General features: G+C 34.3%; 1 protein-coding gene across 1 annotated transcript in view; it reads left to right on the top strand.

Annotated features, from left to right (window-relative positions):
- Window positions 1–464: 464 nt before the first annotated feature.
- The window catches only part of LOC112399688 (tolloid-like protein 1), a 74,772-nt gene continuing 47,802 nt past the window's right edge, over window positions 465–27,434 (top strand). The window contains exons 1-6 of the mRNA XM_024744978.1: window positions 465–518; window positions 11,637–11,739; window positions 14,238–14,354; window positions 15,546–15,691; window positions 24,895–25,090; window positions 26,714–26,839. Coding sequence (XP_024600746.1) covers window positions 465–518; window positions 11,637–11,739; window positions 14,238–14,354; window positions 15,546–15,691; window positions 24,895–25,090; window positions 26,714–26,839 — 742 coding nt within the window. The remainder of the gene's footprint in view (window positions 519–11,636; window positions 11,740–14,237; window positions 14,355–15,545; window positions 15,692–24,894; window positions 25,091–26,713; window positions 26,840–27,434) is intronic.

Genomic DNA, 27,434 nt, shown 5'->3' with positions numbered 1-27,434 from the left:
ATTAAAGTAAAAAATAATTATTAAGAAATAAATTTTTATGTTATAAAAATAAAAAAGAACCGACAGAACCCTAGGACAAATGGTAAAAGCAAAGCTATATAGACAAAATCACAGGCAGAAGCATACACTCCCAAAAAGACAAAAAGGGGAAAAAATACATACATCATTCCTCCCAAAGTCCACCTCCTCAATTTGGGATTTTCCTTGTCTATTCAGGTATTCCACAGATGCAGGGCACATCAAGTTGACTGTGGAGATTTAATCCACTGCTCTTGAGGCTGCTGGGAGTGAGTTACCTTCCTCTTATTTGTTTGCAAAACTCCTGGGGTTCAGCTTTGGATGTGGACCCACCTCTGTGTGTAGGTCGCCTGAGGGCGTCTGTTCCTTCTCAGACAGGGCAGGGTTAACAGAGCAGCTCCTTCTGGTGTCTGGCTTACTCAGGCCAGGAGGAGGGAGGGGTATGGATGCGGGGCGATCCTGCAGCGGCAAAGGCCAGCATGACAGTGCACCAGCCTCAGGTGTGCCGTGTGTTCTCCCAGAAAATTTGTCCCTGGATCACAGGACCCTGGCAGTGGCAGGCTGCAAAGGCTCCCAGCAGGGGAGATATGGAGAGTGACCTGTCCTTGCACACAGGTTTCTTGGTGGTGGCAGCAGCAGCCTTAGCATCTCATGCCTGTCTCTGTGGTCCGTGCTGATAGCCGTGGCTTGCACCCATCTCTGGAGCTCCTTTAAGTGGGGATCTTAATCCCCTCTCCTCACGCACCAGGAAACAAAGGCAAGAAAACGTCTCTTGCCTCTTCAGCAGCTCCAGACATTTTCCGGGACTGCCCCCCGGCTAGCTGTGGCACACTCGCCCCTTTCAGGCTGTGTTCACACAGTGGACCCCAGTCCTCTCCCTGGGATGCAACCTCCGAAGCCCAAGCCTCAGCTCCCAGCCCCCACCCGCCCTGGCGGGTGAGCAGACAAGCCTCTTGGGCTGGTGAGTTCTGGTCAGCGCTGATCCTCTGTGTGGGAATCTCTCCGCGTTGCCCTCCGCACCCGTGGCTGCACTCTCCTCCTTTGCTCCAAAGCTTCCCCCATCCGTCATCTGCAGTTTCTGCCTGAGAAGGGGCATCCTAGTGTGTTGAAACCTTTCCTCTTTCACAGCTCCCTCCCACTGGTGCAGGTCCCGTCCCTATTCTTTTGTCTCTGCTTTTTCTTTTTTCTTTTGCCCTACCCAGGTATGTAGGGAGTTTCTTGCCTTTTGGGAAGTCTGAGGTCTTCTGCCAGTGTTCAGTGGGTGTTCTGTAGGAGTTGTTCCACATGTAGAAGTATTTCTGATGTATTTGTCAGGAGGAAAGTGATCTCTGCGTCTTAACTCTTCTGCCATCTTGAAACTCTCTCCCCCAAGGCAAATTTTAAAATAATTAACAAAAGGGAGTGAATTGCATTGTAAGATAGTAGAAAAACATTATGAAGTTTCAGTAATTCAAATTCTGTGGTAATGTAAAATAGGCTTCTGGATTAATCTAAAAAAGTCAGAATTATGCCTTAGGGAGGAGTAGACGTCACATACTCATTTATAGAGATGATGTCTCAAATAAATTGGGGAAGGATTTTTTCAATAAAAAATAATGAAACTATTTTTGAAAAAATTAAACTTCTTTTTTATATATTTATTTATTTATTTATGGCTGTGTTGGGTCTTTGTTGCTGCACGTAGGCTTTCTTTAGTTCTTTGTTGTGGTGCCTGGGGTTCTCATTGTGGCAGCTTCTCTTCTTGCGGAGCACAGGCTCTAGGTTTATGGCTTTCAGTAGCTGCAGCTTCAGTAACTCTGGCTTGTGGGCGCTAGTGCACAGGCTCAGTAGTTGTGGCACATGGGCTTAGTTGCTCTGCAGCATGTGGGACGTCCTGGACAAGGGCTCAAACCCATGTCCCCTGCATCGACAGGCAGATTCTTAACCATTGCACCACCAGGAAAGTCCCTAAACTTTTATTTTATGTTGCATATTTTTTCTAAAGACAGCATAAGTGATTTGTTTTTTATTTTGAAAAAGATGTCGGGTACATAAATTGAAAATAAGAAAATGTAATAAAATAATTTTTAGAGCTATTTACATAAACTAAATCTCTTTTATAAAAATGCAAATATACATATTAAAATTAAAATGAATATTATAGCACAAATGGATAAGACAACATTGATATTATACATATATGAAGAGCTGTTATAAATTAATAAATAAAGATTTACAACATATTAGAAAATGACTGAAGAAGCAGAGTATTTATTGAAGTATCAGGGTAAATAGATATTTAATCAATGTATGAAATTGTTTACTCTCATTTTTTATCAAAGTGATGCTACAACGATGTGCTGTATTTCATTCATCAAATTGGCAAAGAAGGAATAGAATGATAATATCAAATGATGGTGAGAGTACACAGCTCCTGGAAGTAAACATTGAGATAACATTTCTGAAGAACTCTGCTAATCTGTGTCACATTTTGCAAAACACTTTATCCTAGAAATTTATCCTACAGCTATTATCTGTTTATATGCAAAGATAGCTATTTTTAAGAATTGAAAACAAAATAAAATTTGAAAGCTGAAATAAAACGCTGATTGATTTTTTTTAAGTACTAAATATTCTATTTTTAAAAATATACATAATAGCCAATGCAAAAGTGAAATGTTTATTTGATAATTTCCTTTTCAAATTATTTTTATTAAGAAGGAATAAAACATGGTATAAATGAGAAGACTGTCACTAAATTTCTCTCTCTGAAGAAAATCACATGAGTTATTATTTTAAAATATCATGGCACCCGTATTACAAACTATTTTTTTTTAAAGACTGTATTTCCTGGAACTAGAGACTATGTTTTCAAATTATTGGTAAGTTTAATAAGCAGGTTAAAAATCATAGGCATGAAAAGATCTAATTTTTAAATTACATATGTTAGAGACAAGATTATAGAAGAATATAAGCATTGTGTTGGTATATACCAACACAATGCTTATTTCTCCCGGTAGGTTTACAAATAGGTTTTGATTTCTTCTTCCTTTCCTTTTCTACAATAAAAGTATTTTATTTTATCCAGGAAAAAAATATTTTTTAAATAAGATGTTGTTGTGCAATAATGTGAATGTACTTAATGCCACAGAACTCTATATTTTAAATGGTTAAAATGTTAAATTTTATGTATATTTTACCACAGTTAAAAATAAGATTGCAAATAATAATAATCATAATAAGATTGTTAATGTACATGTATGTCTTCCTAGGACTGAGGCTCTGAAGGTAAAGGCAGTCCTGTTCAATCCCAGGCCGTCCTTGACATTACACAGTAAATGCTGGGAACAGCCCAGAATGTGCCTCTGGGAACGTAGCTGTACTGAGCTGACAGAAGCAAATAATATCGATTTTTTCATTCCTTAGAATTGATTGACCTTTCAACAAGGGCATATTGCTTATGTCTTGACTAGAGTTAATATTTTTTTCTTTTCCTATATAGCCCATTTAAAAACTATTATTTGACCTCTTTCATTTTGCAAAACTTTCTTTTTACAAAATCTAATGATTTACACATATGGGGTCAATTTACAATATAATATTTATATTGCCAAAGGCCACTGCTTAAATTTAGCAATTACTACGTAGAAAAATCTTTGATTTTATTAAAATAAATGCATCTGCTGGTTTGTGAAAGAAATCTTTGCCATCAAGAATCTTACAAACATATAACAAGGACAAGGCCTAGTAATATAATAGGCAAACTGAAAAATAGCTGAAGAAAGCAAGACAGAACTTGTCATGGATTTGCAGATGTAAGAGCTCAGACCTTGTTGCGAGATCCAGACATGACTGAAAAAAGGGCAGTATTTATTTCAAACTTTGAGAGATATGAAGAGTTTCTAGAAATAGGGAAGGGGAAAGTAGGATCCCAGGTAGAATTATGTATACCTTGAATAAAGGAATACTAAAATTGGGGTACTTTTTCAGGATGCAATAGCAAGAGTCTGGGATGAGTGGGATGAAGATTCTTTGTTTGAGATAGTGAAAGTGAGGCAGAAAAGGTAGGTTATCACATAGAATCTTTGATGCCCAGGCTTAGAAATTTATAAAGATGGATGTAAAGCCACCAATACCATGATGGGAACCCAACTTTACTGGGATTAAAATGATCATAGAGTGTAGGATGAATTGGAGAATAGTTCAACTAAAAAACAAAACTCATCTTGTGAAGCTCTTACATTAATTCAGAGAAGCATGGAGAGCACTGACAATGAAATAGAAGGAGGAGAACATTTTCAGGGGCATTGCAGAGTATCTATAGAAATTGGCAACTGATTAGATATAGGGATGGAGTAAGGATTAAGGAAAGGCAGGTATAAAAATTGTTCCTGTGAATAGTTGGTGACGACAAATAAAATTTTCAAAATCCAGATATTATCATATATACTTAAGCAGAAAAATTATTTTCATAGCCTAATCCAACTCCTGGTCTTCACCTGCCATATAATGTACCCCTGATGGAATTATGATCTGAGTCATACAACTAGTCTGTTGTAAGGCAGGGGCTTAAACCAAGGCCCCAAGTTCTCCTGCCCATTCTTCTTTAGACTTTAAATTAAGAATCCCTTATTTTGACATGTTCATTTTCCTGGGAAACTTTAATGTTTTTATGTCTCGCAGCAGAGTTGGATTAAGTAAATTGGATTAATATTTTTATTTATTTCATAACTGTTTAGGATTCATTTTTTTAATATCTTTATTGGAGCATAATTGTTTTACAACGGTGTGTTAGTTTCTGCTTTATAACAAAGTGAATCAGTTATACATATACATATGTTCCCATATCTCTTCCCTCTTGCATCTCCCTCCCTCCCACCATCCCTAGCCCAGCCCTCTAGGTGGTCACAAACCACCTAGCTGATCTCCCTGTGCTACGCGGCTGCTTACCACTAGCTATCTATTTTACGTTTGGTAGTGTATATAAGTCCATGCCACTCTCTCACTTTGTCATAGCTTAACCTTCCCCCTCCCCATATCGTCAAGTCTATGCTCTAGTAGGTCTGTGTCTTTATTCCCATCTTACCCCTAGGCTCTTCATGACCTATTTTTTTCTTAGATTCCATATATATGTGTTAGCATACGGTATTTGTTTTTCTCTTCCTGACTTACTTCACTCTGTATGACACACTCTAGGTCCATCCACCTCACTACAAATATCTCAATTTCATTTCTTTTTATGGCTGAGTAATATCCCGTTGTATATATGTGCCACATCTTCTTTATCCACTCATCCAATGCTGGACACTTAGGTTGCTTCCATGTCCTGGCTATTGTAAATAGAGCTGCAATGAATATTTTTGTACATGACTCTTTTTGAATTATGGTTTTCTCAGGGTATATGCCCAGTAGTGGGATTGCTGGGTTGTATGGTAGTTCTATTTGTAGTTTTTTTAAGGAACCTCCATACTATTCTCCACAGTGGCTGTATCAATTTACATTCCCACCAACAGTGCAAGAGTTTTCCCTTTTCTCCACAACCTCTCCAGCATTTATTGTTTGCAGATTTTCTGAGTATGCCCATTCAGACCAGAGTGAGGTGATACCACAATGTACTTTTGATTTCATTTCTCTAATGATTACTGATGTTGAGAATTCTTTCATGTGCTTGTTGGCAATCTGTATATCTTCTTTGGAGAAATGTCTATTTAGGTCTTATGCCTATTTTTGGTTTGGGTTGTTTGGTTTTTCTTTTATTGAGCTGCATGATCTGCTTGTAATACTGGAGATTTATTCTTTGTCAGTTGCTTCATTTGCAAATATTTCCCCTTTGTTTGCTAATATTTTGTTGAGCATTTTTGCATCTATGTTCATCAGTGATATTGACCTGTAGTTTTTTTTCTTTGGCATCTTTATCTTTTGGTATCAGGGTGATGGTGGCCTCAAAGAATGGGTTTCATAGTGTTCCTCCTGCTGCTATATTTGGAAGAGTTTGAGCAGGATAGGTGTTAGCTCTTCTCTAAATATTTGATAGAATTTGCCTGTGAAGCCATCCGGTCCTGGGCTTTTGTTTTTTGGAAGATGTTTAATCAGAGTTTCAATTTCAGTGCTTGTGATTGGTCTGTTCATATTTTCTATTTCTTCCTGATTCAGTCTCGGCAGGTGGTGCATTTCTAAGAATTTGTCCATTTCTTCCAGATTGTTCTTTTTATTGGCATAGAGTTGCTTGTAGTAATCTCTCATGATCCTTTGTATTTCGGCAGTGTCAGTTCTTACTTCTCCTTTTTCATCACTAATTGTATTGATTTGAGTCTTCTCCCTTTTTTTCTTGATGAGTCTGACTAATGGTTTATCAATTTGGTTTATCTTCTCAAAGAACCAGCTTTTAGTTTTATTGATCTTTGCTATCGTTTCCTTCATTTTTCTTTCATTTATTTCTGATCTGATGTGTATGATTTCTTTCCTTCTGTTAACTTTGGGGTTCTTTTGTTCTTGTTTCTCTAATTGCTTTAGGTGCAAGGTTAGGTTGTTTATTCAAGATGTTTCCTTTTTTTAAGGTAGGATTGTATTGCTATAAACTTCCCTCTTAGAACTGCTTTCACTGTATCCTATAGGTTTTGGGTCATCGTGTCTCCATTGTCATTTGTTTCTAGGTGTTTTTTGATTTCCCCTGTGATTTCTTCAGTGATCACTTGGTTATTAAGAAGTGTATTGTTTAGCCACCATGTGTTTGTAGCTTTTACAGATCTTTTCCTGTAATTGATATCTAGTCTCATACCGTTGTGGTCAGAAAAGATACTTGATATAAGTTCAATTTTCTTAAATTTAACAAGGCTTGATTTGTGACCCAAGATATGATCTGTACAGGAGACTGTGTCATGTAGAATTGCTCCTCCAGCTTTTTTTTTTTTTTTTTTTTTTTTTTTTTTTTTTGCCGTATGTGTGCCTCTCACTGTTTTGGCCTCTCCAGTTGCGGAGCACAGGATCCGGACATGCAGGTTCAACAGCCATGGCTCACGGGCCCAGTCACTCCATGGCATATGGTATCTTCCCGGACTGGGGCACGAACCCATGTCCCCTGCATCGGCAGGCAAACTGTCAACAACTGCGTCACCAGGGAAGCCCCCAGTTTTCTTTTGATTTACATTTGCATGGCATATCTTTTTCCATCCCCTCACTTTCACTCTGTATATGTCCCTAGGTCTGAAGTGGGTCTCTTTAGACAGCATATATACGGATCTTTTTTTATCCATTCAGCCAGTCTGTGTCTTTTGGTGGGAGCATTTAATCCATTTACATTTAAGGTAATTATCAATATGTATATTCCTATTACCATTTTCTTAATTATTTTGGGTTTGTTATTGTAGGTCTTTTCCTTCTCTTGTGTTTCCTGCCTAGAGAAGTTCCTTTAGCATTTGTTGTAACATTGGTTTGGTGGTGCTGAACTCTCTCGGCTTTTGCTTGTCTGTGAAGATTTTAATTTCTCCATCAAATCTGAATGAGATCCTTACTGGGTAGAGTAATCTTGGTTGAAGGTTTTTCTCCCTCATCACTTTAAATATGTCCTGCCATTCCCTTCTGGCTTGCAGAGTTTCTGCTGAAAGATCAGCTGTTAACCTTATGGGGATTCCCTTGTGTGTTATTTGCGTTTTTTCCCTTGCTGCTTTTAATATGTTTTCTTTGTATTTAGTTTTTGGTAGTTTGATTAATATGTGTTGTGACGTGCCAGCATTCTGTGATTGTTCTATAGGAACAGTTCCACATGTAGATGTATTTCTGATGTATCTGTGGGGAGGAAGGTGATTTCCGCGTCTTACTCTTACGCCATCTTCCTCAACTCCTGTTCAGGATTTATATTGCAAGGGATGCTCAAATATGTACCATGAAAATAATAATACATGAGAATCTTAACAATGTATTTAGATTACTTTAGTGTTTTTCTACACATTATCCAATTAAATCTCTCTGATTTAATTCTGCTGAGATCAGCCTGATATGATGATCTCTATTTTATAGCAAGAACATTCATTCAAACTCAGAAAGTTTAAGTAAACTAGCAAATTGAGAAGCTAAAACTTGAACCTACACTTTTTCACTCACAGTCACAAACAACTCCTAGTTGTGAAAATAAATGCAAATTTTCCCTTTAGTATGGTATATTTCAGCACTGAACAAACCCTTAATTATCAATTATGCTTGGATTTGGCAAATCTTTCTGGAGACAATATACAGTAAATATTTTTGGCTCTGCCAGGTATGCAGTTTGTTCAAGTACCCAGTGCTACCATTGTATTGCAGAAGCAGTCATAGACAATATGTAAACGAATGTGTATAACAAAACTTTCTTTACAAAAACTGGCTACAGGCTGGATTTGGCCCATGGGGTATAGTTTACTGGTCCCTGATTTTGCCCCTAGTCTTATTTCTGAGAAGAAAACAGCTGTCTGCCTAGAGAGTTTATCAGACTTGTCCAAGCTGCTTCTGGATGGAGCCCTGAAATCTATTTTATTTTACTGCTTTTAATTCTAATATCTCTTTCTAAAAACTATTTAATAATATCAGTCTAATTGACAAGATTTCTACCTTCCCCATCCCCAACACTATAAGGTATAAATATTATTCTAATTGGTCTTTTTATGGTGTTCATGGAATTAGTTTAGGTAGATAGTAATGTCTTAATCATGCTGACAAAAGTTCACTGCTTATATCATTCTCTGGAGACTTCAGACATCTAGTCCCTTGACTGTTGATCTGCTTTTCTTCAAGATTGTTCGCTCTGTAAGATTGTAAAACAAAGTCTTTAGTAAGCAAACTCCACAGCAATTGAATCCATTTAATTTGCAGAATAACAACTAAGACCCCGAACAGATCACAGGAAATCTTAGAATTGTTCCTTGTATCTCCCTCAATCCCATGTTCCAGAGGAACTATGATTAATTTTAAATTGAGAAATGGTAAACTGATACTTAACATAAGAAATAAAACATCTATATAATTGTGCTAGGTAGTTTTTATTTCATCATTCTTTGAAAAAAAGATGCAATGTATTAATATAAAATAGCATAATATAAAACAATCAAATATTTTTCAAGTGCTTTTGATTTGTAATTCAATTATGGATTCTGCTAGCAACCTTATTCAAAGGCCAACGTTTTACTTCTACATCAGAGCCCTAAGATTTGATTTTCGAAAACCTATCTTTATTACATTTTCTGCTTCTAAAGGACGCTATGTTTTACATTAAAGTAGGCCAGTTTTGTTCCTTCACAGTGCTTGGAGTTTAAAATAGAAGATTAAAAACAAGATAGGAAACTTTTCTGTTTAGAGTTACCCCTGATCCAACTGTGTGTGTGTGTGTGTGTGTGTGTGTGTGCACGCGCGCACGTGCATGCACGTATGTGTATGTGTGTGTGTTCCGGACTTCAAATATTAACTATTTGTTAGCAATCCAACCACATCATTTCAATTTTGAATAAATTTTGATGACACACATCCCTCCAATTTAGCTGATTTTTTCCTCATCAAGGAGGAAGTTGAAACTCTTTGCATACCATTATACAACTCCTTTATACCCCAGAAGGAAGCCACAAATGAGCCTTGAGGTCTACTGTTTGTGTCTGTATTCTAGTTTTGCCCTCTCTGCTATAATAAATTAGTTCTCATATGATCATACAGAGTTGAAACCCTGGTGGTTGCTACAGGGAGAATACAAATGGAGAATGAAACTTAATATCAGACAGTGGTAGTATTCCCCATTTGTAGCAGACTTAAAGTAAATATAAAGTTAAGGGGGAAAACCAGAAATTATTTCCTAATTATGTCCTAAGAATAACCTAATGTTGAATTGGTATTCAGACATGGAAGAGCAAGCATATTGGTAACTACAGAAAAATAGTTTAGAAACTATGCATTTTGATAATCAAGTATGGAGGGTTATTGAAAAAGAAAGGGAAAAAAAGGATTAGTTCTTTGTCCTTTGATATTTTGGAAATTCTTGTAAAAGGATTTTTAGAATATTTAGAATGATAAAATCAGATGAAGGAAAAAAAACCAAAGGAAAAAGAAAAAAAAACTATAAATAAGGTAGAAAGAAATAAATGAAGTTTTATTAAACTGAAGCAAATTATGCCACACCTACTGCATTACAGTTAAACAACATCTTGTCTCTATTTTCACATCCTTGATAGATTTCACCCTTTTGTAATCAAGAAAGTACATGTTTAAAGAAACTGGTAAATGTTGAATTTAACGGTGAAATGTTAACACCATTTTAAGGTACAACTGACTTTCATTATAGTTAGATAATTTCTATCTCTGTGAAACTGTTATTTATATGGGCAATTAAAACCAACTTTCGCATACAATTTCATCAATGATCATCATGGTGCTGAGATATAAGATGCCATGAGAAATATTTATTGTTATGCTGTATCTTCATCCTAGGAAGAAGTAAGCTAGTTGAGTGAGGATTGATTTGCCATAACTAGTACTTACCTTTCTGTTAAATACTTTGCTCAAGAAAGGGGAAAAGTATATGTTTTCTAACACAAAAAAGGTAGTACTTTTAGGGAATATGAATTCAAAATTATGCTTTTTCTTTTCTTTTTTTTCATTCCTCGAGAGTCTTCTTACATTTGAATTTTTATACTGACACAAAAATTCTGTAAATACTGTTACTACCTACAGTTTTATATTAGAAGTATGTCAAATATTCATAATTTGTTGCTTTTGGACAAAGTCCATTTCAATTTCTAGATTAAAGAACAGGTTCATTGTACACCTTAAGCATCTTATATGTTTTAAGCAGAATAGAGTTAGAATGAGTTTTTGAATATAAAAAAGTATTTTCCAAGTGAATTTTACCTCAGCAGATATATGCATTTTTATGTTAGTTTGACTCTAGTTTTTGATGTAATCAACTAAAAAAAAAGTTAATTATATGAAAAGTAAAGTCTTTTTATAAATCAGTAAGAAAACTGTCTTTTCTAAAGTTGCTCTTGAATTATCTTAAAAGGCAGCATCATTTCAAAACAAAGTACAGAATAAAGGGTCATGTATAAGATCTTCTAACTTAAAAGGTCTTCGAATACATATTCTTGGATCTGCAGAAACAAAGTGACATCTGTCTTTGATTATAGTTACATGGACAAATTTGAATTCTAGAGCTGTATTTAAAACATTTCAACATACACAATGATATTATGTTCCTGGAATATGGCACATGGTGGTTATTTTTAATGTAATTATAGATGTCTGAAATAAATTATTAAAAAGAAGACACTCATAGTAAAATCAGAAGTTCTCATGGTTTGTCATGTTTATCTAAGAAAATTCAAAATAAACTATTCGAATAAAGATTTCTGTTTGTTTCACAATTGTTCAAATTAACTTTACAGAAACTTTGGTTTAATTGCTGAAATGTTTAGTTTCTTTATTGACATTGTGCTTCTAAATTGTTAGACATTAAAGTGAATGAGAAAATGGGTGTGTTTTTGAGGTGTTTATTTTAAAAATATTAGAGGGATACTAATACAGGAAAAAAATTTGCTATGAATCTCTTTTCACAGTAGTCCTGGGTTCCTAGCCATGTGAAGTTACAATCATTTTTAATCTGTGTATTCTTTTGTTACATTTTGAAGATTGTCTTAAACTTTACTACGATGGACCTATACAAAAGTAGTTTGTGCTGGTATGATTACATTGAAGTAAGAGATGGGTACTGGAGGAAATCACCTCTCCTTGGTAAGAGATTTTTTTTGCCTCTTATGTGGCTATGCATGTAGTCTGTCTTGTCCAGAGACAATTCTTTCAAGAGTTATCTTAGGGTTTAAAATGTATGAGACCAACATTTTAATTTTTCTTATACTTTTTTCAATCACAGCAAAAATACTCACAGACAGATACATAAATAGACAATTAATTGATTTAAACCAGTTTCAATTATGAGGTGGTATTTGGACCTGAACATAATGATTTAGAATAGCTTATAGTGAATAATCATCACATATTCTGTATTTTTAATTTTAAAATCAGAGTTTTAATGAGTAAACCAGATAAATTGTGTATTTGTGTGTGTATGTTGTTTTGCTTTGTTTGCTAAGGCAGTAGAGCATGAGCTGTTAGGTATACATTTGGTTACTGGCTTCCTGCACCAAGGATATTGGTTCCTATTGTAGAGGTCACAGTTTTGCTACTCAGGTTTTTGTGGCTGAGAAGGTGCATCTGTAGTTTGTGTCATAAATTGTAGCTCACATTTGGTGCTCATGAAAATATGCTACCAACATTTAACCACAGACCACATCACTAACTTACATTAGGCACTTTCTGTTGCCCTCTGTTTTACTTAAAGGCGAGAGCTGCTGTGAGCATGTGAGCATCTACTCTACTGACTTCTTTTTGAGATTTTACTTCTATTTTTAGAAGTAGCTTTACTCAGCTGTGTTTATTTGCCTACATATCTTTTCTTCTTAACATCTAAAACCTGCTGAGTGGACACTGTTTTATTAAAAGTGACAGCAGCCTTAGTAAGTCCAAGAGATCTGTAGAAATGCTTAAAAATAAGGAAAAATTAAGATTTGAGCTAATTTGATAAGTCAGGATGAGGAAAACATTGTATTGAACATTTAGTTTCTTAGGTTAGATGAAGCAATTTGTAATATATGTATTTGTGTTCCAAAGAAAACATTTCATTAAACTCATATTGAAAAAACAATTCTAAAACTGAAATATTGAGAACACTTTTTAGAGCACCATCAGCATTACACACTGCAGGGTATAATGGCCTGACAGACTGGCTTAGTCTGACTACAATGCTCATGTAGAAAGCTTTCCCCACTATTTCCTCTGAGACCTTGTTCCTCAGAGTGTAGCTGTCACACTGGCAGCATCAGAATCACTTAGAAGGTTAGAAGTGTGGAAATGCAGGTCCCACTCCGTACCTTCTGAACCAGAGACTGCATTTTGACAGACTCCCTGGCAATTCATATGCACATTATAGCTTTTTCTCTTTTAGTCAGGTTACTTTCTTCCAGTTTCCTTTTTTAAAGAATTGAAGTATAGTTGATTTACAGTGTTGTGTTAGTTTCAGGTGTACAGCAAAGTGGTTCAGATATAGATATATATTATTTTTTCAGATTATATTCCATTACAGGTTATTACAAGGTTTTGAATATGGTTTCCTGTGCTTTACAGTAAATCCTTTTTGTTTATCTATTTTATACATAGTAGTTTGTATCTGTTAATCTCATACTCCTAATTATCCCTCTCCCTCTCCCTTTCCCACACATTACAGTTTAAGGGACATTGCTCTCTTTTACATGCCCCTAATTAACTTTGCCATTTAGGGAGACATTTTTTCACCTGCTATCTGTTAGTATGAATGTGTTTTAAGTTGACTGACATTTTTCATATACTAAAACTATGTATGACATCATTACCAAGGGCACACAAAAATGGATGACAATATATTATTCTTTGTGGGATTATTTCATGTGCATTGTCATATTTAACTTTCTGTCATCATAAAATCTTAGAGCACAGTAGCAGATATACAGTAAGCAACGAATATTTGTGGAAGGTTGAAGGAGGGAAGAAGGAATGACAGGCAATAATATATTTGCTCAGTATTATACTTGCCTGTGGATAAACAATCAGAAAAAGATTAGAACTCATTATTAAGTCTTCTGATACTGTTTGCCATTCTGCCTACTACACTACATACTACAGCTTTATAGATGAGATGTATGTAGTAACATAAGATCCTTGGGCAGTCTGTGGGTTTCCCTGACAAGTCGCCATTGAACATGGCTAAACAAAGAACTATACTTTGAGCTGTCACTTCCCTACTAATGACCAAACTGAACATTTGAAGCAGTTTTTCAGGATCACTTGTACTTTTTTCTGTTTTCCGTAGAATAATATTCCCCACCTTGATATATCGTGTGTCATTTTACAAATAGGACATGTTTTGAGCTAGCTGTTTCTTAATTCTACAGATAATGATACTGACATCAGTCAGTTAATCTGAGAGTGATATGCTCCAATATTCTATAAATAAATATAAAGAGATTTATTTATCCACCTTTATTAAGTAAATATTAAAGAATAATTATGGCTCTAGTTCCTAGGGGTAGATACAGGAACCAAATCAGGTTTTATGTATGCAATTTGTAGCTAGTATGAAAAGCAATTAGAATATAAAGTCATATTTAGGAGTCTCTTTATTCTTTTATTTCTTTTAGGTAGATTCTGTGGGGACAAATTGCCTGAAGTTCTTACCTCTACAGAAAGCAGAATGTGGATTGAGTTTCGTAGCAGCAGTAATTGGGTGGGAAAGGGCTTTGCAGCTATCTATGAAGGCAAGTCACATTGAGTTTAGAGATGGCTTCTTCTTAGACCTCTAAAGAGAAATATCCTTTCTCTCAATGAAATTAGAATGATATTGTAACTGTATTTCAATTACAAAATTTTCTAAACCTGTATTATAATGTTCATTATGATGATTTTAATAAAAATACTCGGTAAATTTAAACTGCAGAAACAACCTGCTTTCTGGTACCAGTAATGTGGTAACATGTAAATGTACTCATCAGGGATGTGTGCGGGAAAAAAATACTCATTATAGAGATGTGTGGAAAACAACAGCAACAACAAACGGCAAAAGAGTTCTTAAACTTCGGTTGTTTTTTCATGACAACATTAAAATGTTATGAAGAAATTACCACTTCTCTTTGTGCTGAGTTTGTATGTGTTTGATGCCTGTACCGCGGAAATGCCTTGATAAAGGAAACTACACAGAAAGTAATTGCACACAGTTCTGGAGCTTGCTTTGTCTAAACGAGAGTGTCAGCATTCAAGAAGAATTTACTAGAGGCTTTGTTCTATACGTATCTAAAACAGTAAACTGGCATTGTGCTTCCTGGCTTTAAAAACCTTCTTGCCAGATCGTGGGTAGAGAAGACCCTTCTTGCTCCTGCCTCTGCCAGCGCAGAAGTTTAGGTTATTTAGAAGACAGAAGATTTCTGCTTCTCTTAGACTTTTAAGAGGATGGAAGCATTTGTTTTAGAGATTAACTGTGTGGTTGTGAAGAGTATGGTTTGGATGGAGCCACAGATGTTGAGCACGAGGGCCGCTCACAGCCAGAGGCCCAGAGAGTTTTGTGGAGCTTCTCTCCTGATCAGCTTCTCCACTGAGGTAAAAGACCTAAAGAAGCAGTTCAGAGAGTCAGAGAAAACTCACATAGAATAAATTACAAAATCTCAAAAGGTTTTTAAAGTTTTTCTTTTGAATGCTTGTTTTTGTAAAAATGTGAATTAACAGTGATAAAAAATCATATATTCCTCTGCTGACTGTTATCTAATATTTATAGTTAAGTGGCTAGGTTTTTTTTTTTAACCAACTAAATATTTACGACCAGCCAACCTTGATTTTTATAACCTGGTTTTTATGTACTCAGCTCCAGGCACCAAACTAAAATGTTATCTTAGAAGCAAATGAAAATGAAATATCATGTCTAGATTTATTTATTTGTTTATTTTTGCTTTCCTCAGCTATCTGTGGAGGTGAGATACGTAAAAATGAAGGACAGATTCAGTCTCCTAATTACCCCGATGACTACAGGCCGATGAAAGAATGTGTATGGAAAATAGCAGTGTCAGAAGACTGCTATGTCGGGCTGACCTTTCAGGCCTTTGAGGTAAAGTCCTTCAGGCAGCCTTTGTGGGGCACATCCTCCATAAATGACAGTGCATTTAAGGGATCCTCATTAAAAAAGCAAAGAACTAGAGAATCAGCTTTTTCATCAACAAAGAAGCAAAGGATTGCCTATAAAATGCAACATCAAGAGCGAAAGAGGTTTTTTTTTTTTCTTCTTTCCTCTTACTGCAGACATTTTCAAGAAGATTAAAGTGAGTTTACATTATCTGTGCTTTTTGAATTAGAATGTTTGAAGTACTGTCAATAGTTTCTTTTGACAAATGACCAGGCTTGTTTCACAAGAATGCTTGAAGAGTCCATTAAATAAAAAACTTTTATTTCTCTTCTAAACCAAGAGGTTAAAGGTAGATCATCTTTTTTGTTGTTGTTACAGTGTAAATCCATTTTTCACCTTTTTGTCATTATGCAGAAAATTATTTATATAAAAAAACAGGGATTTAAATATTCTTAGGAGCTTTTGACTTCATCAAAAATATTTATTGGGGAAGAGATCAGCACCAACATTGCATTATTAGATGAGGGCAGAATAAACCAAAGGCCAGTCAGAGTCCTGGAGCAAAGTCTGCAACTAAAACTACTGCACTAGCTAATGGGTCATTTTTGTGTAGTGGGGAGAACTGAGTGAGGAATTAGAAGCTAAGAGATATGGGAATTGTCAAGAACTCCTGAGCATGTTTAAATTACAGAATCAGGCTAGAAATTGAGAGCCCAAGGTGGAGTAGGAAGGAATGATGAGGTGCTGGCAGTAGGTCCAAGAAAGAGTTAGAGATCCAGATGCCATTACTGGAGATTATTTCTTTACTGAAATTAGAAGGCCTACTTACTGTCCAAGTGATCAGAAGGCCGGTGTAGAGAACCCCATTCATTGCCAGGATGTGCTTGCCACTGAGTGTGGTGACTATGTGGTGTCCCAGTCCCCATAGCAGGAGCCCCAGGGGAATCCAGGTGTTACTCAAAAGCCCAGAGAAACTCATACCCCCACCTGTAAACTGTGTAACATATTTTTTGGTATTGTCTCTACCCCTTTGCATGTACCTTCTAATTTTCGAGACATATTTCTTTTTAATCATGAAAAATCTCTCTTTTATGCTGTGATCATGATGTTTATGTCCCTGACCCCTTTGCATTTTTGGAAACCTCGGTTCTGAGATTATCTGATTCACATTTATTTTTAAATTTTATTGGATTGCAAACATTATTCAAATAGAACACTTTATTGTAAAGAGTAAACTAAAATTGGGTAGGACTCACTTTTTAGACCAAAACAACTGGTTCATTGAAAAATTATCTAATGAACACATTACATGTGTTAATATTTTGTGCTATTGCAAAAATTAAGTGATGAACTGCCTTTCAATATATAATTCAATGTTTTATAGAATTCTATTATAGTAGTGATGTCAGCAAATACATTCATTCCATGCATCTAAAAACTGAGATGCAGAAATTGCTGGCTTAGCTGGTTTGCAGGTTTTTTTTGGTTTTCTGGGGTTTTTTTGTTTGTTTCGATATATCAATATAGTAAGAGTGATATTCTTCAAAAATAGGATAATGTAAGGACAAATAAGAAAGATTTACACCTCAGGCACTTAAAACTATGCCTGACACAGAGTAGTCATTTAATAAATACTTGTTGATTAAGTGACTGAATAAGTTATTGCTAAGCTTTGGAAATGAGGTAGAGTCATGTCACAGTTTGGCTGATAGTACATTTTATTTATTATCTCTAGTTTCCTGTCCTTTCTTCATTTTGCTTTATTTCCTTATGTTTTTCCTCCTTTATTTATATGCTGGACATATTTGAATGTCTAGTAGGCCTCTCATCTTTAACTGACTAACATCAAGCCTTTGATTGTCTTGTTTTACTCACACTAACCCACTCACCTTCAGTCTTCCCTATTTCAGTATTTAGTATTTCAGTATGTCACTATTTACTCAAGGAATATCCCTAATTCCATTTTTTGTCTTAAATCCCAAGGCCAATTAATAAGCATATTCCATTTGCTTTGTCTTCAAAATATACCACATACATGACCACTTTATACCTACTTTCTGGCCACCACTGTTGTAATCACTGCCTCTTGCTTTGGAACTTTGATGAGCTCTTCACATCTCTACCCTTGCCCTACATATCCTGATATCCACACAACAGCTGGGATGATACTTTCACAATATAAGTTATATCAAACACTCCTCTGCTTAAAGTTTTATCAAACACTACTCCCCATGTGCCTCATGGAGAAAATCTTTGTGTTAGACTTTCAGGCGTGCATTATAATGCTGTTGGCCATGAGTTCACTGTTAATGAATTTGAATATCTGTGAAGGTACCTTTAAAGAGAAACACACATAAAGCAAGGTTAAGTATTGATTTGATGACAAAAATTTTGTGACCAGAAGCTCTCAGGAACCTAACTCTGTATTTCTCCAGGAGCCATGAATCAGTATTCACTAACTCAGTGTTTTCAGTGACTTTGTTGAACTCAACTACTGCTAATACTGAGAATCAACTGTATATATTTTTAATTTGGTCTAGTGGTCATTAGGTGGTTTGTTTCAGTTACTCAGTTATCTGTTTATATCAATTTGTTTTTGTTTACATAACATTTTCAATATACAGCTTATGCATTTTATATTTAAAATGTATAATTTTAAAAATATCTTCATTATTTCTCAGTGTTTTGTGTCTTTCTCTGACAAAACTGTTTTTATTCACTGATATCAGTCTTTGACTTTTTCAAACACTTTCTATTTTTGTAACTCTTTTATTCCCTATGTCACTCTCTCCCTTTTCAGATAAAAGGGCCCTTAAGATAAGCTAGTTCTGTTGAAATCTACTATAAAGAATTTACTGGCTGTTCATTATTTATGCCTTTCTGTGAATTTATGTCATGAATATTCACCTCTCCTAATGCTACTTAGATTTTAATGTAAGTACAGAAAGAAATCTGAACAAGTGCTTTTGTTAATGAGGGTAATAGAGTCCTAATACTTCTGTAATCATCACCTTTGGGAAGATTTTTCTTCTCTAGTAGTTACTGGTATGTTGACTCTTAAGACCAATACTGAAGTGAGTTTGTACATGAATGTAGATAATGTCTAAAATCATTTTGAAGAACTCGTCTTCTCTTCAGCAGTGGTGTTATTTGTAAAAAAGCCTCTATACTACTATTTCACTTGAGAACTTTCAGTATGTAGAAATACATAAGAGAAAAAGTTGGGGAGATTTTAATAGTACAACTTCAAACAAATGTCAGTAAAGCAGGAAATAAGTGAAATAAACCCAGAGCTTAGTTATGTTTAATTAAAATCCCTACATACATTTATTTAAGTGAGATTACATTTGAGGTACTTATCAATATTTCTACACACTGTGATTTGGTTATACTTTCCTTTTGAAAACCATAGTATATAATAGTCTTTCCCATAATTACTAGCAACATTCTAAACTACATACAAAAGTTTTTTATCTTGGTACAGTTGACCCTTGAACAACACAGGTTTGAACTGCAGGGGTCCACTTATATGTAGACTTTTTAAAATAAACATAGTACCTGTTATTTTCATTTTACAGATCTTTAAGTGTGGGGGAAAGTTTGTGTTTGATTAGAGAACACAATATATGGAATCAGAAGAATTAGGGTTTAAGTGGTGAACCTCTGCAAACTATTTCAGCCTCCTTCCCTTGGGTGAGTCATTTATCAGTTCCTTTGTTTTTGAGGCAGAGATAGCAGTTGGCGGTTTTTCAACTGTTCTTGGTTGGCATCCCTAACTCCTACGTTATTCAAGGGTCAACTGTACTTTGTGAATTACCTGATTAAGAGTAATCCTTTAATTCCTTTAAATATTTTATATTAGTTTAAGTAGACTAGTCTTTGTGAATGAACTAGGAAGCCAAGACAAGATCTTAATTAGTTAACATTTTAATGCTTGCCCTGCACTATTTTTGGATATTTGGCTAAGAATATATATTGGTTAATGACTGTATAAGAGAATATGACTATACAAGAGCTACTATATAAAGTAGCTCTTCAGAATTATAGTTTAGGCTATCATTCTGCTCTGAAAGGTTAGATTAAATAAACTTGCCCAAGGTCACACAGTTCTTAATTGGTAGACTGTGAGTGATACCAATTCCATGGCCTGGCACTCTTACACCCAGATCTTGGTAGCAAAATGAGGCATCTAATTCTCTCATGGCAATAAATTCTTTCCCATCATAACTATTGTCATTTGTACATTTGAGTTGTTTAATCAATAAATGCCTGTCAGTCAGGGACTATGTCTGTTTATTCATCACTGTTTATATACTATCAAGTATATATTTATTATCTGGTCATCATAGGTTTTCAGTAAATATTTATTAAATTTATGAGTTAAAAATAATTGTGTCATGAAGGAAAAAAAAAATCAAATGGCAACATTGAGAAAACTGAATCATATAAAAATAGACCTAACCCAGCCTTATGGTTTTGATTTTCACATGGTTGAGCATTTTGTTTTTTCTCCTCCATTTTTGAGCTCTAATTGTATACATATCAATATTCATTAAGTATTAAATAGTAAAAATAAAACTAATACTAATTAATAAAATATTAAATATGACAGTGATACATTTAAAAATAATCTATTAAACTTTTTTCCTTTTTATTTAAAATTCCTTTCATCATAGCATTTATTACTTAAATTTACTGTATTTTTCTCATTATTAAAATTAATTTATTTTTAATAATAAATGCTAATCTTGATTGTTTTTGTTAGTCATACTTTTCTTTAACATTTTACCCCAAAGCAAAAAATAATGACTTAGCGTTGTTCCAAATGTATAGAACTTTAAGTTATATTACCTATAAAAGTTAAATCATTTATGGAGTTGATAGTATGAATTATAGTTTGAAATCACATTCTAACACTCATAGAAGACTTTTTTTATTACTATTTTATTACTATTACCATTTTAACTATTTTTTAAGTGTATGACACAGTAGTGTTAAGTACATTCACATTGTTGTATAATCAACCTCCAGAACACTTTTCATCCTGCAAAACTGAAACTCTTTACCCAGTAAGCAACAACTTCCCATTTCCCCCTCCCCCCAGCCCCTGGCAATCACTCTTCTGCTTTATGTCTCTTTGAATTTGACTATTCTGGGTACCTCATGTAAGTGAAATCATACAATATTTGATTTTTTGAGTCACTTTTTAAAAATTTCACTTAGTGTAATATCCTCAAGGTTCATCCATGTTGTAGCACTTGAAAGGACTTCCTTCCTTTTTATGGCTAATATCCCATTTTATGTATAGACCACATTTTGCTTATCCATTCATCCACTGATGGACATTTGGATTGCTTCCACCCCTTGGCTATTATGGATAATGCTGATATGAACATGGATGTACAAGTATCTCTCCAAGACCCTGCTTTCAATTTTCCAAATATAATACCCGGAAGTGGAATTGCTGAATCATATGGTAATTTTATTTTCAATTTTTCAGGGAGTACGGGAGAGTTTTACTGAAACTATTACCTAGAAACTTTGGAGTTTTCAGAGGTTTTTACAAATAAGTAGGTATTGCAGTAGATGTTTTTGCGATGTTATATTTATTTGGAAATTTGATTGTAAAATGAAAGCAAAGTGTGTGAATGGCCCCTGAGCCTGGGTATGGTATCTTGCTCCAGGGCTGGCATTCCTTCAGTCTTAGAGCTCCCCCACATGCACTGACCACAAAGCTCTGCATTGGTTGGCAGTGTTAGAATGAGAGGCTGACTACTTTAGGTTACTTTTAATTGATTTTAGTTCTTGCTAAATAAAATAACTCAGCTTTTTGATGCTTCCTCTCTAACATGCCAGTAAAGACATGGACCCCCCACACTTAGTAATGAAATGTAATATTAATCCCTTCTGGCTAAGCTTTGTACTTATCCTTCCTTCTTTGCGTATTTGGATTTACTTCCAATATCATTTATATATCAGTTTTCTAAAACAATCTTCAGAACTTAATGTCACTTTCACTGTTTTCTCTATATACATATTAGGTCTGTTTACGTTATGATAAACTTGCCACATTCCTATATGGTTTGTGTTCTGATTACCTTAAAGTCTGTAATAAATCAGCATTATCATTACCAAACATATTTATTACATGTCCACGCTTTAAATCAAGAAGAGACTGTTTTTCCTTTCCTTTTTTTTATGAATTACTGACTTTGGTGTTCTTTTTCTCATGGTACCTAAGGTTACTGGCATAACATCAATGAACTTAACCACTTTTTAGCTTCAACCATATTTATTTCTTCAACTATATTTATACTAATTGATAAAGTAATCGATACTGCTGGAGAAAATGTTACACAAATAACATAAAATAACTCAAACTCTCATTTGTGCTCACCATCATTACTGTTATGTGGATGTGGTTGAAGAGGTATAATTATAATTAACACCAATAGAGAAGATTTATTGTGCTGGTATTGCAATTAGGATTAAAATAATTAAACTGGAAAAACATGTAAACAAAGATCATGGAGGTCATTGATATGATATGTAGGTCAACAACCATGGCATTTACTGTGTGAGACTACAGTGTATATTTCTATTGTTTTATCCCTAATACCAGGTGCATAATACTCAATATATAAGTAATATGTAATTCATAAATAGGTACTGGTGGAATCAATCCTAAAATTGGTCATTTTTATTCATTTTACCCATGAGATATTTACACTTTGTGTATCATATAAAATATTTAAAGCTCTTATTTTTACAAAGTAACCAGTGAACATACTATAAATTAAAATTTAAAGAGATTATTGTTTAACTGTTAAAGGAACAGAGTGAATTTTATATACAGGGAAATACCCGCTATCCTATATCCTTTTAATTACTGATCATATGTAATTTTTTTCAACAGTGTCTCTCTTGTTTTCTTTGTACTGTAATTTTCAAAAGCAGTAATTTCTTCATAAATAGTAATTAAAAACCCATTTTAATTAACCTTCTTATTTTTTACTCTGGTATGGCTGCTGATATGAAGCAATGTGATTTTTTTTCTATTAATTAACTTTCCATGGCAAGCAGCTACTTTCTTCATTGTATGTTCTCACTCCCTTTCCTCTTCTAACTTAGCCTCTTCCCCGTTTCCAAAATAATTCATGTGTTGCAAGCATTTCATTCTGTGCTGCTCAAGCAGGTGAAGATAGATAGGTTGACTTGCCGAGACCTTTGGTTATTTTTCCTACAGTTTTGTTGTTTGTTCAGTTTTGCTTACCCTTTTATCAAGTTGTACACCCTGAGATTTTAGATGTTATTTTATATGTCCCCTTAACCAATGAATAGACTTTGGCCATCTGGAAATGTTCTTTTATAGAGAACTCTGATTTTGAAGGGACTGTATTAAAGACTGAGAGAAGAAGGTGTGTTATAGCTGGTCAGATTGGCCTTGTCACTCCAGTGACTAATTTTGTTCCTAGTGAGACTGCTAGCTCTCCCTCACCTCTCTATTTAACAGCTACTGTCTCAAAAGTATACTTTAAATAATGAGATAATTTTCATGTTAAGTATTTTCCAATTCTTTCCCATAATTCCACACATGAAGAGAATACATTTTTAGGGAAAAATCTGGATTTATGAGTCACAGTGAGCTCCTACTGATAGGAAAATTGCAACCTTCAATCCCGCCACCCCCACTGCTCATACTTCCTATCTTGTTTCATTTTGTATTCTTCCATAGAATGTATTATTTTCTAATATTTTATGATTATTATTTACCTTGTTTATTGTTCCTTTGCTCTCTACCCACCAGTATAAGCTTCAGCAGGGCGAGGCTCTGTTATTTTGATGAATGATGCATACTAAGCAGTGAGAAGAGTGCACAGAAAAGAACCAGCACTGAATATTTATTGAAGAAATAAATGAATCCTGATTTGTGATTGGGAAAAGGGCAGCAGCAAATGCAGTACTTAGTTCTAACCAAATCTGCTTCAAAATCTATTTTTTTCTGTTTGTCCTTATGCTGCCTAATTTGAAGACTATCATTGTTAATGTATTGACAAATCAGGAAATGACTTCTTCAACCAACTATACCAGAAGTTTCATGCATACAGGTTGTAGTTCATAGAATGAATGTGTTCCCTGACATTCATTCTGTAATAGGAGAATTCCATAAATCAGTGAATTGTATGTTGAATGTTGGTTGACAACATGTGATACTTTTCATGGTTTATAATTATAGATGTCAGTGCTTTCCGGCTTCAAATACCTAATAAGTAGTTGACTCTATTAAGACTTCAGAGTTAGGGCCCATTTTCTATGAAAAAAACAAAAGCAAGAATTTATTTAGAAATTGTCTTATAATTTATAAAACAATTTGTAAATTTTGTTTTTTGTAGAAGTTTACAGCTAAAACAAAGGTCTACAAACATTCACTTCTTCATAAAGCCAATAGTCTGAGCTAATATTTGCATTTAGTTGTTTAGGAAAGAGATTGAGTACATCCAGGGTGCACAGGTCAAGAATAATGTGTTAAGGTAAAAGTCTCATCTAAACATGCCTGTTATCCTGAGAGGGGCAGCCAGTGCTAGTTCTACAATGGAGTAGTCTTCCCACACAAAGCTATGCTAACTATGGATAAAGGATTTCATAGACTAGGAAGAAATGTAATCCCCATGTTATCAGATTTTGCTTCAAAAAGATATGTATAACCTAAAATAGTGCGACATTTGTCAATAATATGAATTCAGCCACTCTATTGATAAAATAATGATTTTTTTGATCAACTATGAGCAATTTTTATAACTATGTTTCAGAACAAATTATGCATTGTTTATAGCATATCTAGCCCAGATTTCTAATGATAATTATTAGTCTGGATTCTCTTAAATTCTATTTTCCAAAGAATTACTACTTGTATTTCTATTTTATTTTAAAAGGCAGCTAACTTCTATTGATCCTAGTGCATGTGGATGCACTTTTTCATAGATTTTTTCCTCTGTCTCTCTACCAGAATAATACATCCTTTATTCATGGACAGTGTAGATATTACCATACACACTCAACAGAAATGCTCTCTTTTGGTATAAGTAATATGGCCATGTTAGTACTATGGCACTGAGAATACATGATACTTTTTTATAGGAATTGTTCTGTCTATTAATGAGATAGATCATATATTTTTACTATTACAGATTGAGAGACATGACAACTGTGCCTATGACTACCTAGAAGTTCGAGATGGAACCAGTGAAAATAGTCCTTTAATAGGGCGTTTTTGTGGTTATGATAAACCTGAAGATATCAGATCTACCTCCAATACCTTGTGGATGAAGTTTGTTTCTGATGGAACTGTGAACAAAGCAGGGTTCGCTGCCAATTTTTTTAAAGGTAATTTGAAATCATTTAAAGTGGAAGCTTTTCTCTGTCGAGGATAAATGTGGTATTTATCTTTGAGTTAGGGGAGAAATAAAGTAATATTGAAGATTGACGCATGCACTATTCATAGAGATATTTTGATGGTTTTTGATGGAATAGTTTACTGGCTATAAAACTGGAATTTGGAGATTTGTAGCACAGGGTAGGAACTCCATTAGGATATTCTACCACCTGTTTTTTAGGAAATAGTCAAAATCCAGAAATATACAGACAAGAGGAAAATATTTGCAATATAATCAACAAAGGGTTCATAACCAGAAGGGGATTACTGATATATAGTTTATCAATTTATTTCCAGGTGGCAGCATCTAAACCATCCCTTAGAGAATAGAATTCTGTCACATTAGAAATAATGTATGGCCTCCTTAGTAGAACATTCTGATCCCTAAAATGTCTTTTTGACATTATTGCTGATCAGCTTTAATTTTGAATTGTATAAGCAAATTTTAGTTTATTTTCATGTCCCATGTTTGGTGTGTATTTCTCAGGTAAAAAGAAAGCTATTTTAGTGCAAATAATAACATCAGATTTGTATTTTGAAAATTCATAGGCACTTAGGTTAAGTGTGTTATTATAGAATAAAATTCTTTTATGTGAAGAGAAAATAAATTTTCTCTATAATAATTTTTAAAGAATAAGTGATGGATTCAGTAGTGTATGTCAAAATTTAGTGTGAATAATATCTAGATATTTTCATTATTCAAAGAGCAATAATATAATTGATTTTTCCTGAGCATTACTTAGATGCTCACCATTTGAACTGAAGGCAGAGAACCTTGGCACTTCTACTATATGTATTCCAAGTATTCATTAAATTGTTCATTTACATGGTTTAAATCTTCTCTATGTTATATTTTACAGTAGAAGAAACATACTATAAGAGTCTCTCTCGTGATGTTTGTGTATTTGCTTAACAAAATGCCTAGTCTTTGGATGATGCATAATTTCTCCGGAGAATATTGTTTGCTGTTTTCCTAACTCACAGTAGTTTATTCCTAAAGAGTGAGGTTATGGAGTACCTTGTAATATGTGTTTTTTAGATAGTATATATTTTTCATATGTCTATTTCATATATATTTTCATGTTACCATATACAATTAAAATAGTTTCTGTTTACAAAAATATGGAATTATTGTGTTTTCTGGATCAACATATCTATATAAAAAGCAGTGAATGTTTTCAATTTAAAGAGGTCTATTAAGTTTCATAGTTTTCCTTCTTTTTAATTTTTAGTCACCATATTTTATTTCTTAATAATGATATTACTTTAAAAGCATTTCTTCAGGCTACCTAGCGAACTATACAATGAAATGAACAGGTGAATCCATGTTTTTTCAGTAAGTTTTTCTATTCCATTCTGAAAAATCTCTAGGTTTTAATAATCCTCTTTAACTTTAAAGTCAGAAAAAAACATACTGTGTCTGAGATGAGGTGATCTTCAGTTGGACCAGTCCTTCTGGTTCTTACACAATTCTTAGATTGCAGTGACATGGGTTCTTCTATGTCATCAGTCAAGGGCTTGCAAATTGTTCCTGTTCCTTCGTTGAAGAAATCAATTTGTCGCCATTTTTATAGAGGAAGACGAGTGTGCCAAGCCTGACCGTGGAGGCTGTGAGCAGCGTTGTCTGAACACACTGGGCAGTTACCAGTGCTCCTGCGAGCCTGGCTATGAGCTGGGACCTGACAAAAGGACCTGTGAAGGTGGGACCAGATTTGCACGTGGGTTTCCCTGCCTGAAACCCCTACCCATTTCCTTCTATCATGTAGTCTCATTCTCCTTCTCTTTTTATGCCTCCCTCTTATACTAGAATAAAATAGACACAGTTATGAAGAAAATACAGTATCTTTAAAACACAGGACATTGTATTCCAGATAATAATGAAGTTATGTGGCTGTTATTTCCACATGACTACTAAAAATAAATACACTTTAGAAACTTACCAAATATGGTAAACCTGAGATTACAGGTAGTTTAAAAAATATATTTATAAATATAGTAATATTTATATTAGTTAACATACATATACATACGTATGCCTATATATGCAAAGGCAATTCAAGAGACCAGTTATTTTAGCTAACTCTTGACTCCCTAGGAATTAATTAGGAACTGTGTACAATATGTTCATTTCACTTAACTTGCTTTTGAAACCCTAACTTTCCTAATTTCACTATCAATAAGAAAGAGAGGTAACATAAATAGTACATCTTTTAAATAGATCATCCTAAAGAGAAAGAAAACCAGTTGCTAAATGGAGTTTTTGGAATAAAAAATATGCTCTATTTACTATAGTTT

This window comes from Neophocaena asiaeorientalis, unplaced genomic scaffold (genome assembly GCF_003031525.2).
Source record: "Neophocaena asiaeorientalis asiaeorientalis breed wild unplaced genomic scaffold, Neophocaena_asiaeorientalis_V1.1 scaffold766, whole genome shotgun sequence".
NCBI lineage: Eukaryota > Metazoa > Chordata > Mammalia > Artiodactyla > Phocoenidae > Neophocaena > Neophocaena asiaeorientalis.
This window is presented reverse-complemented; position numbering and strand designations above follow the sequence as displayed.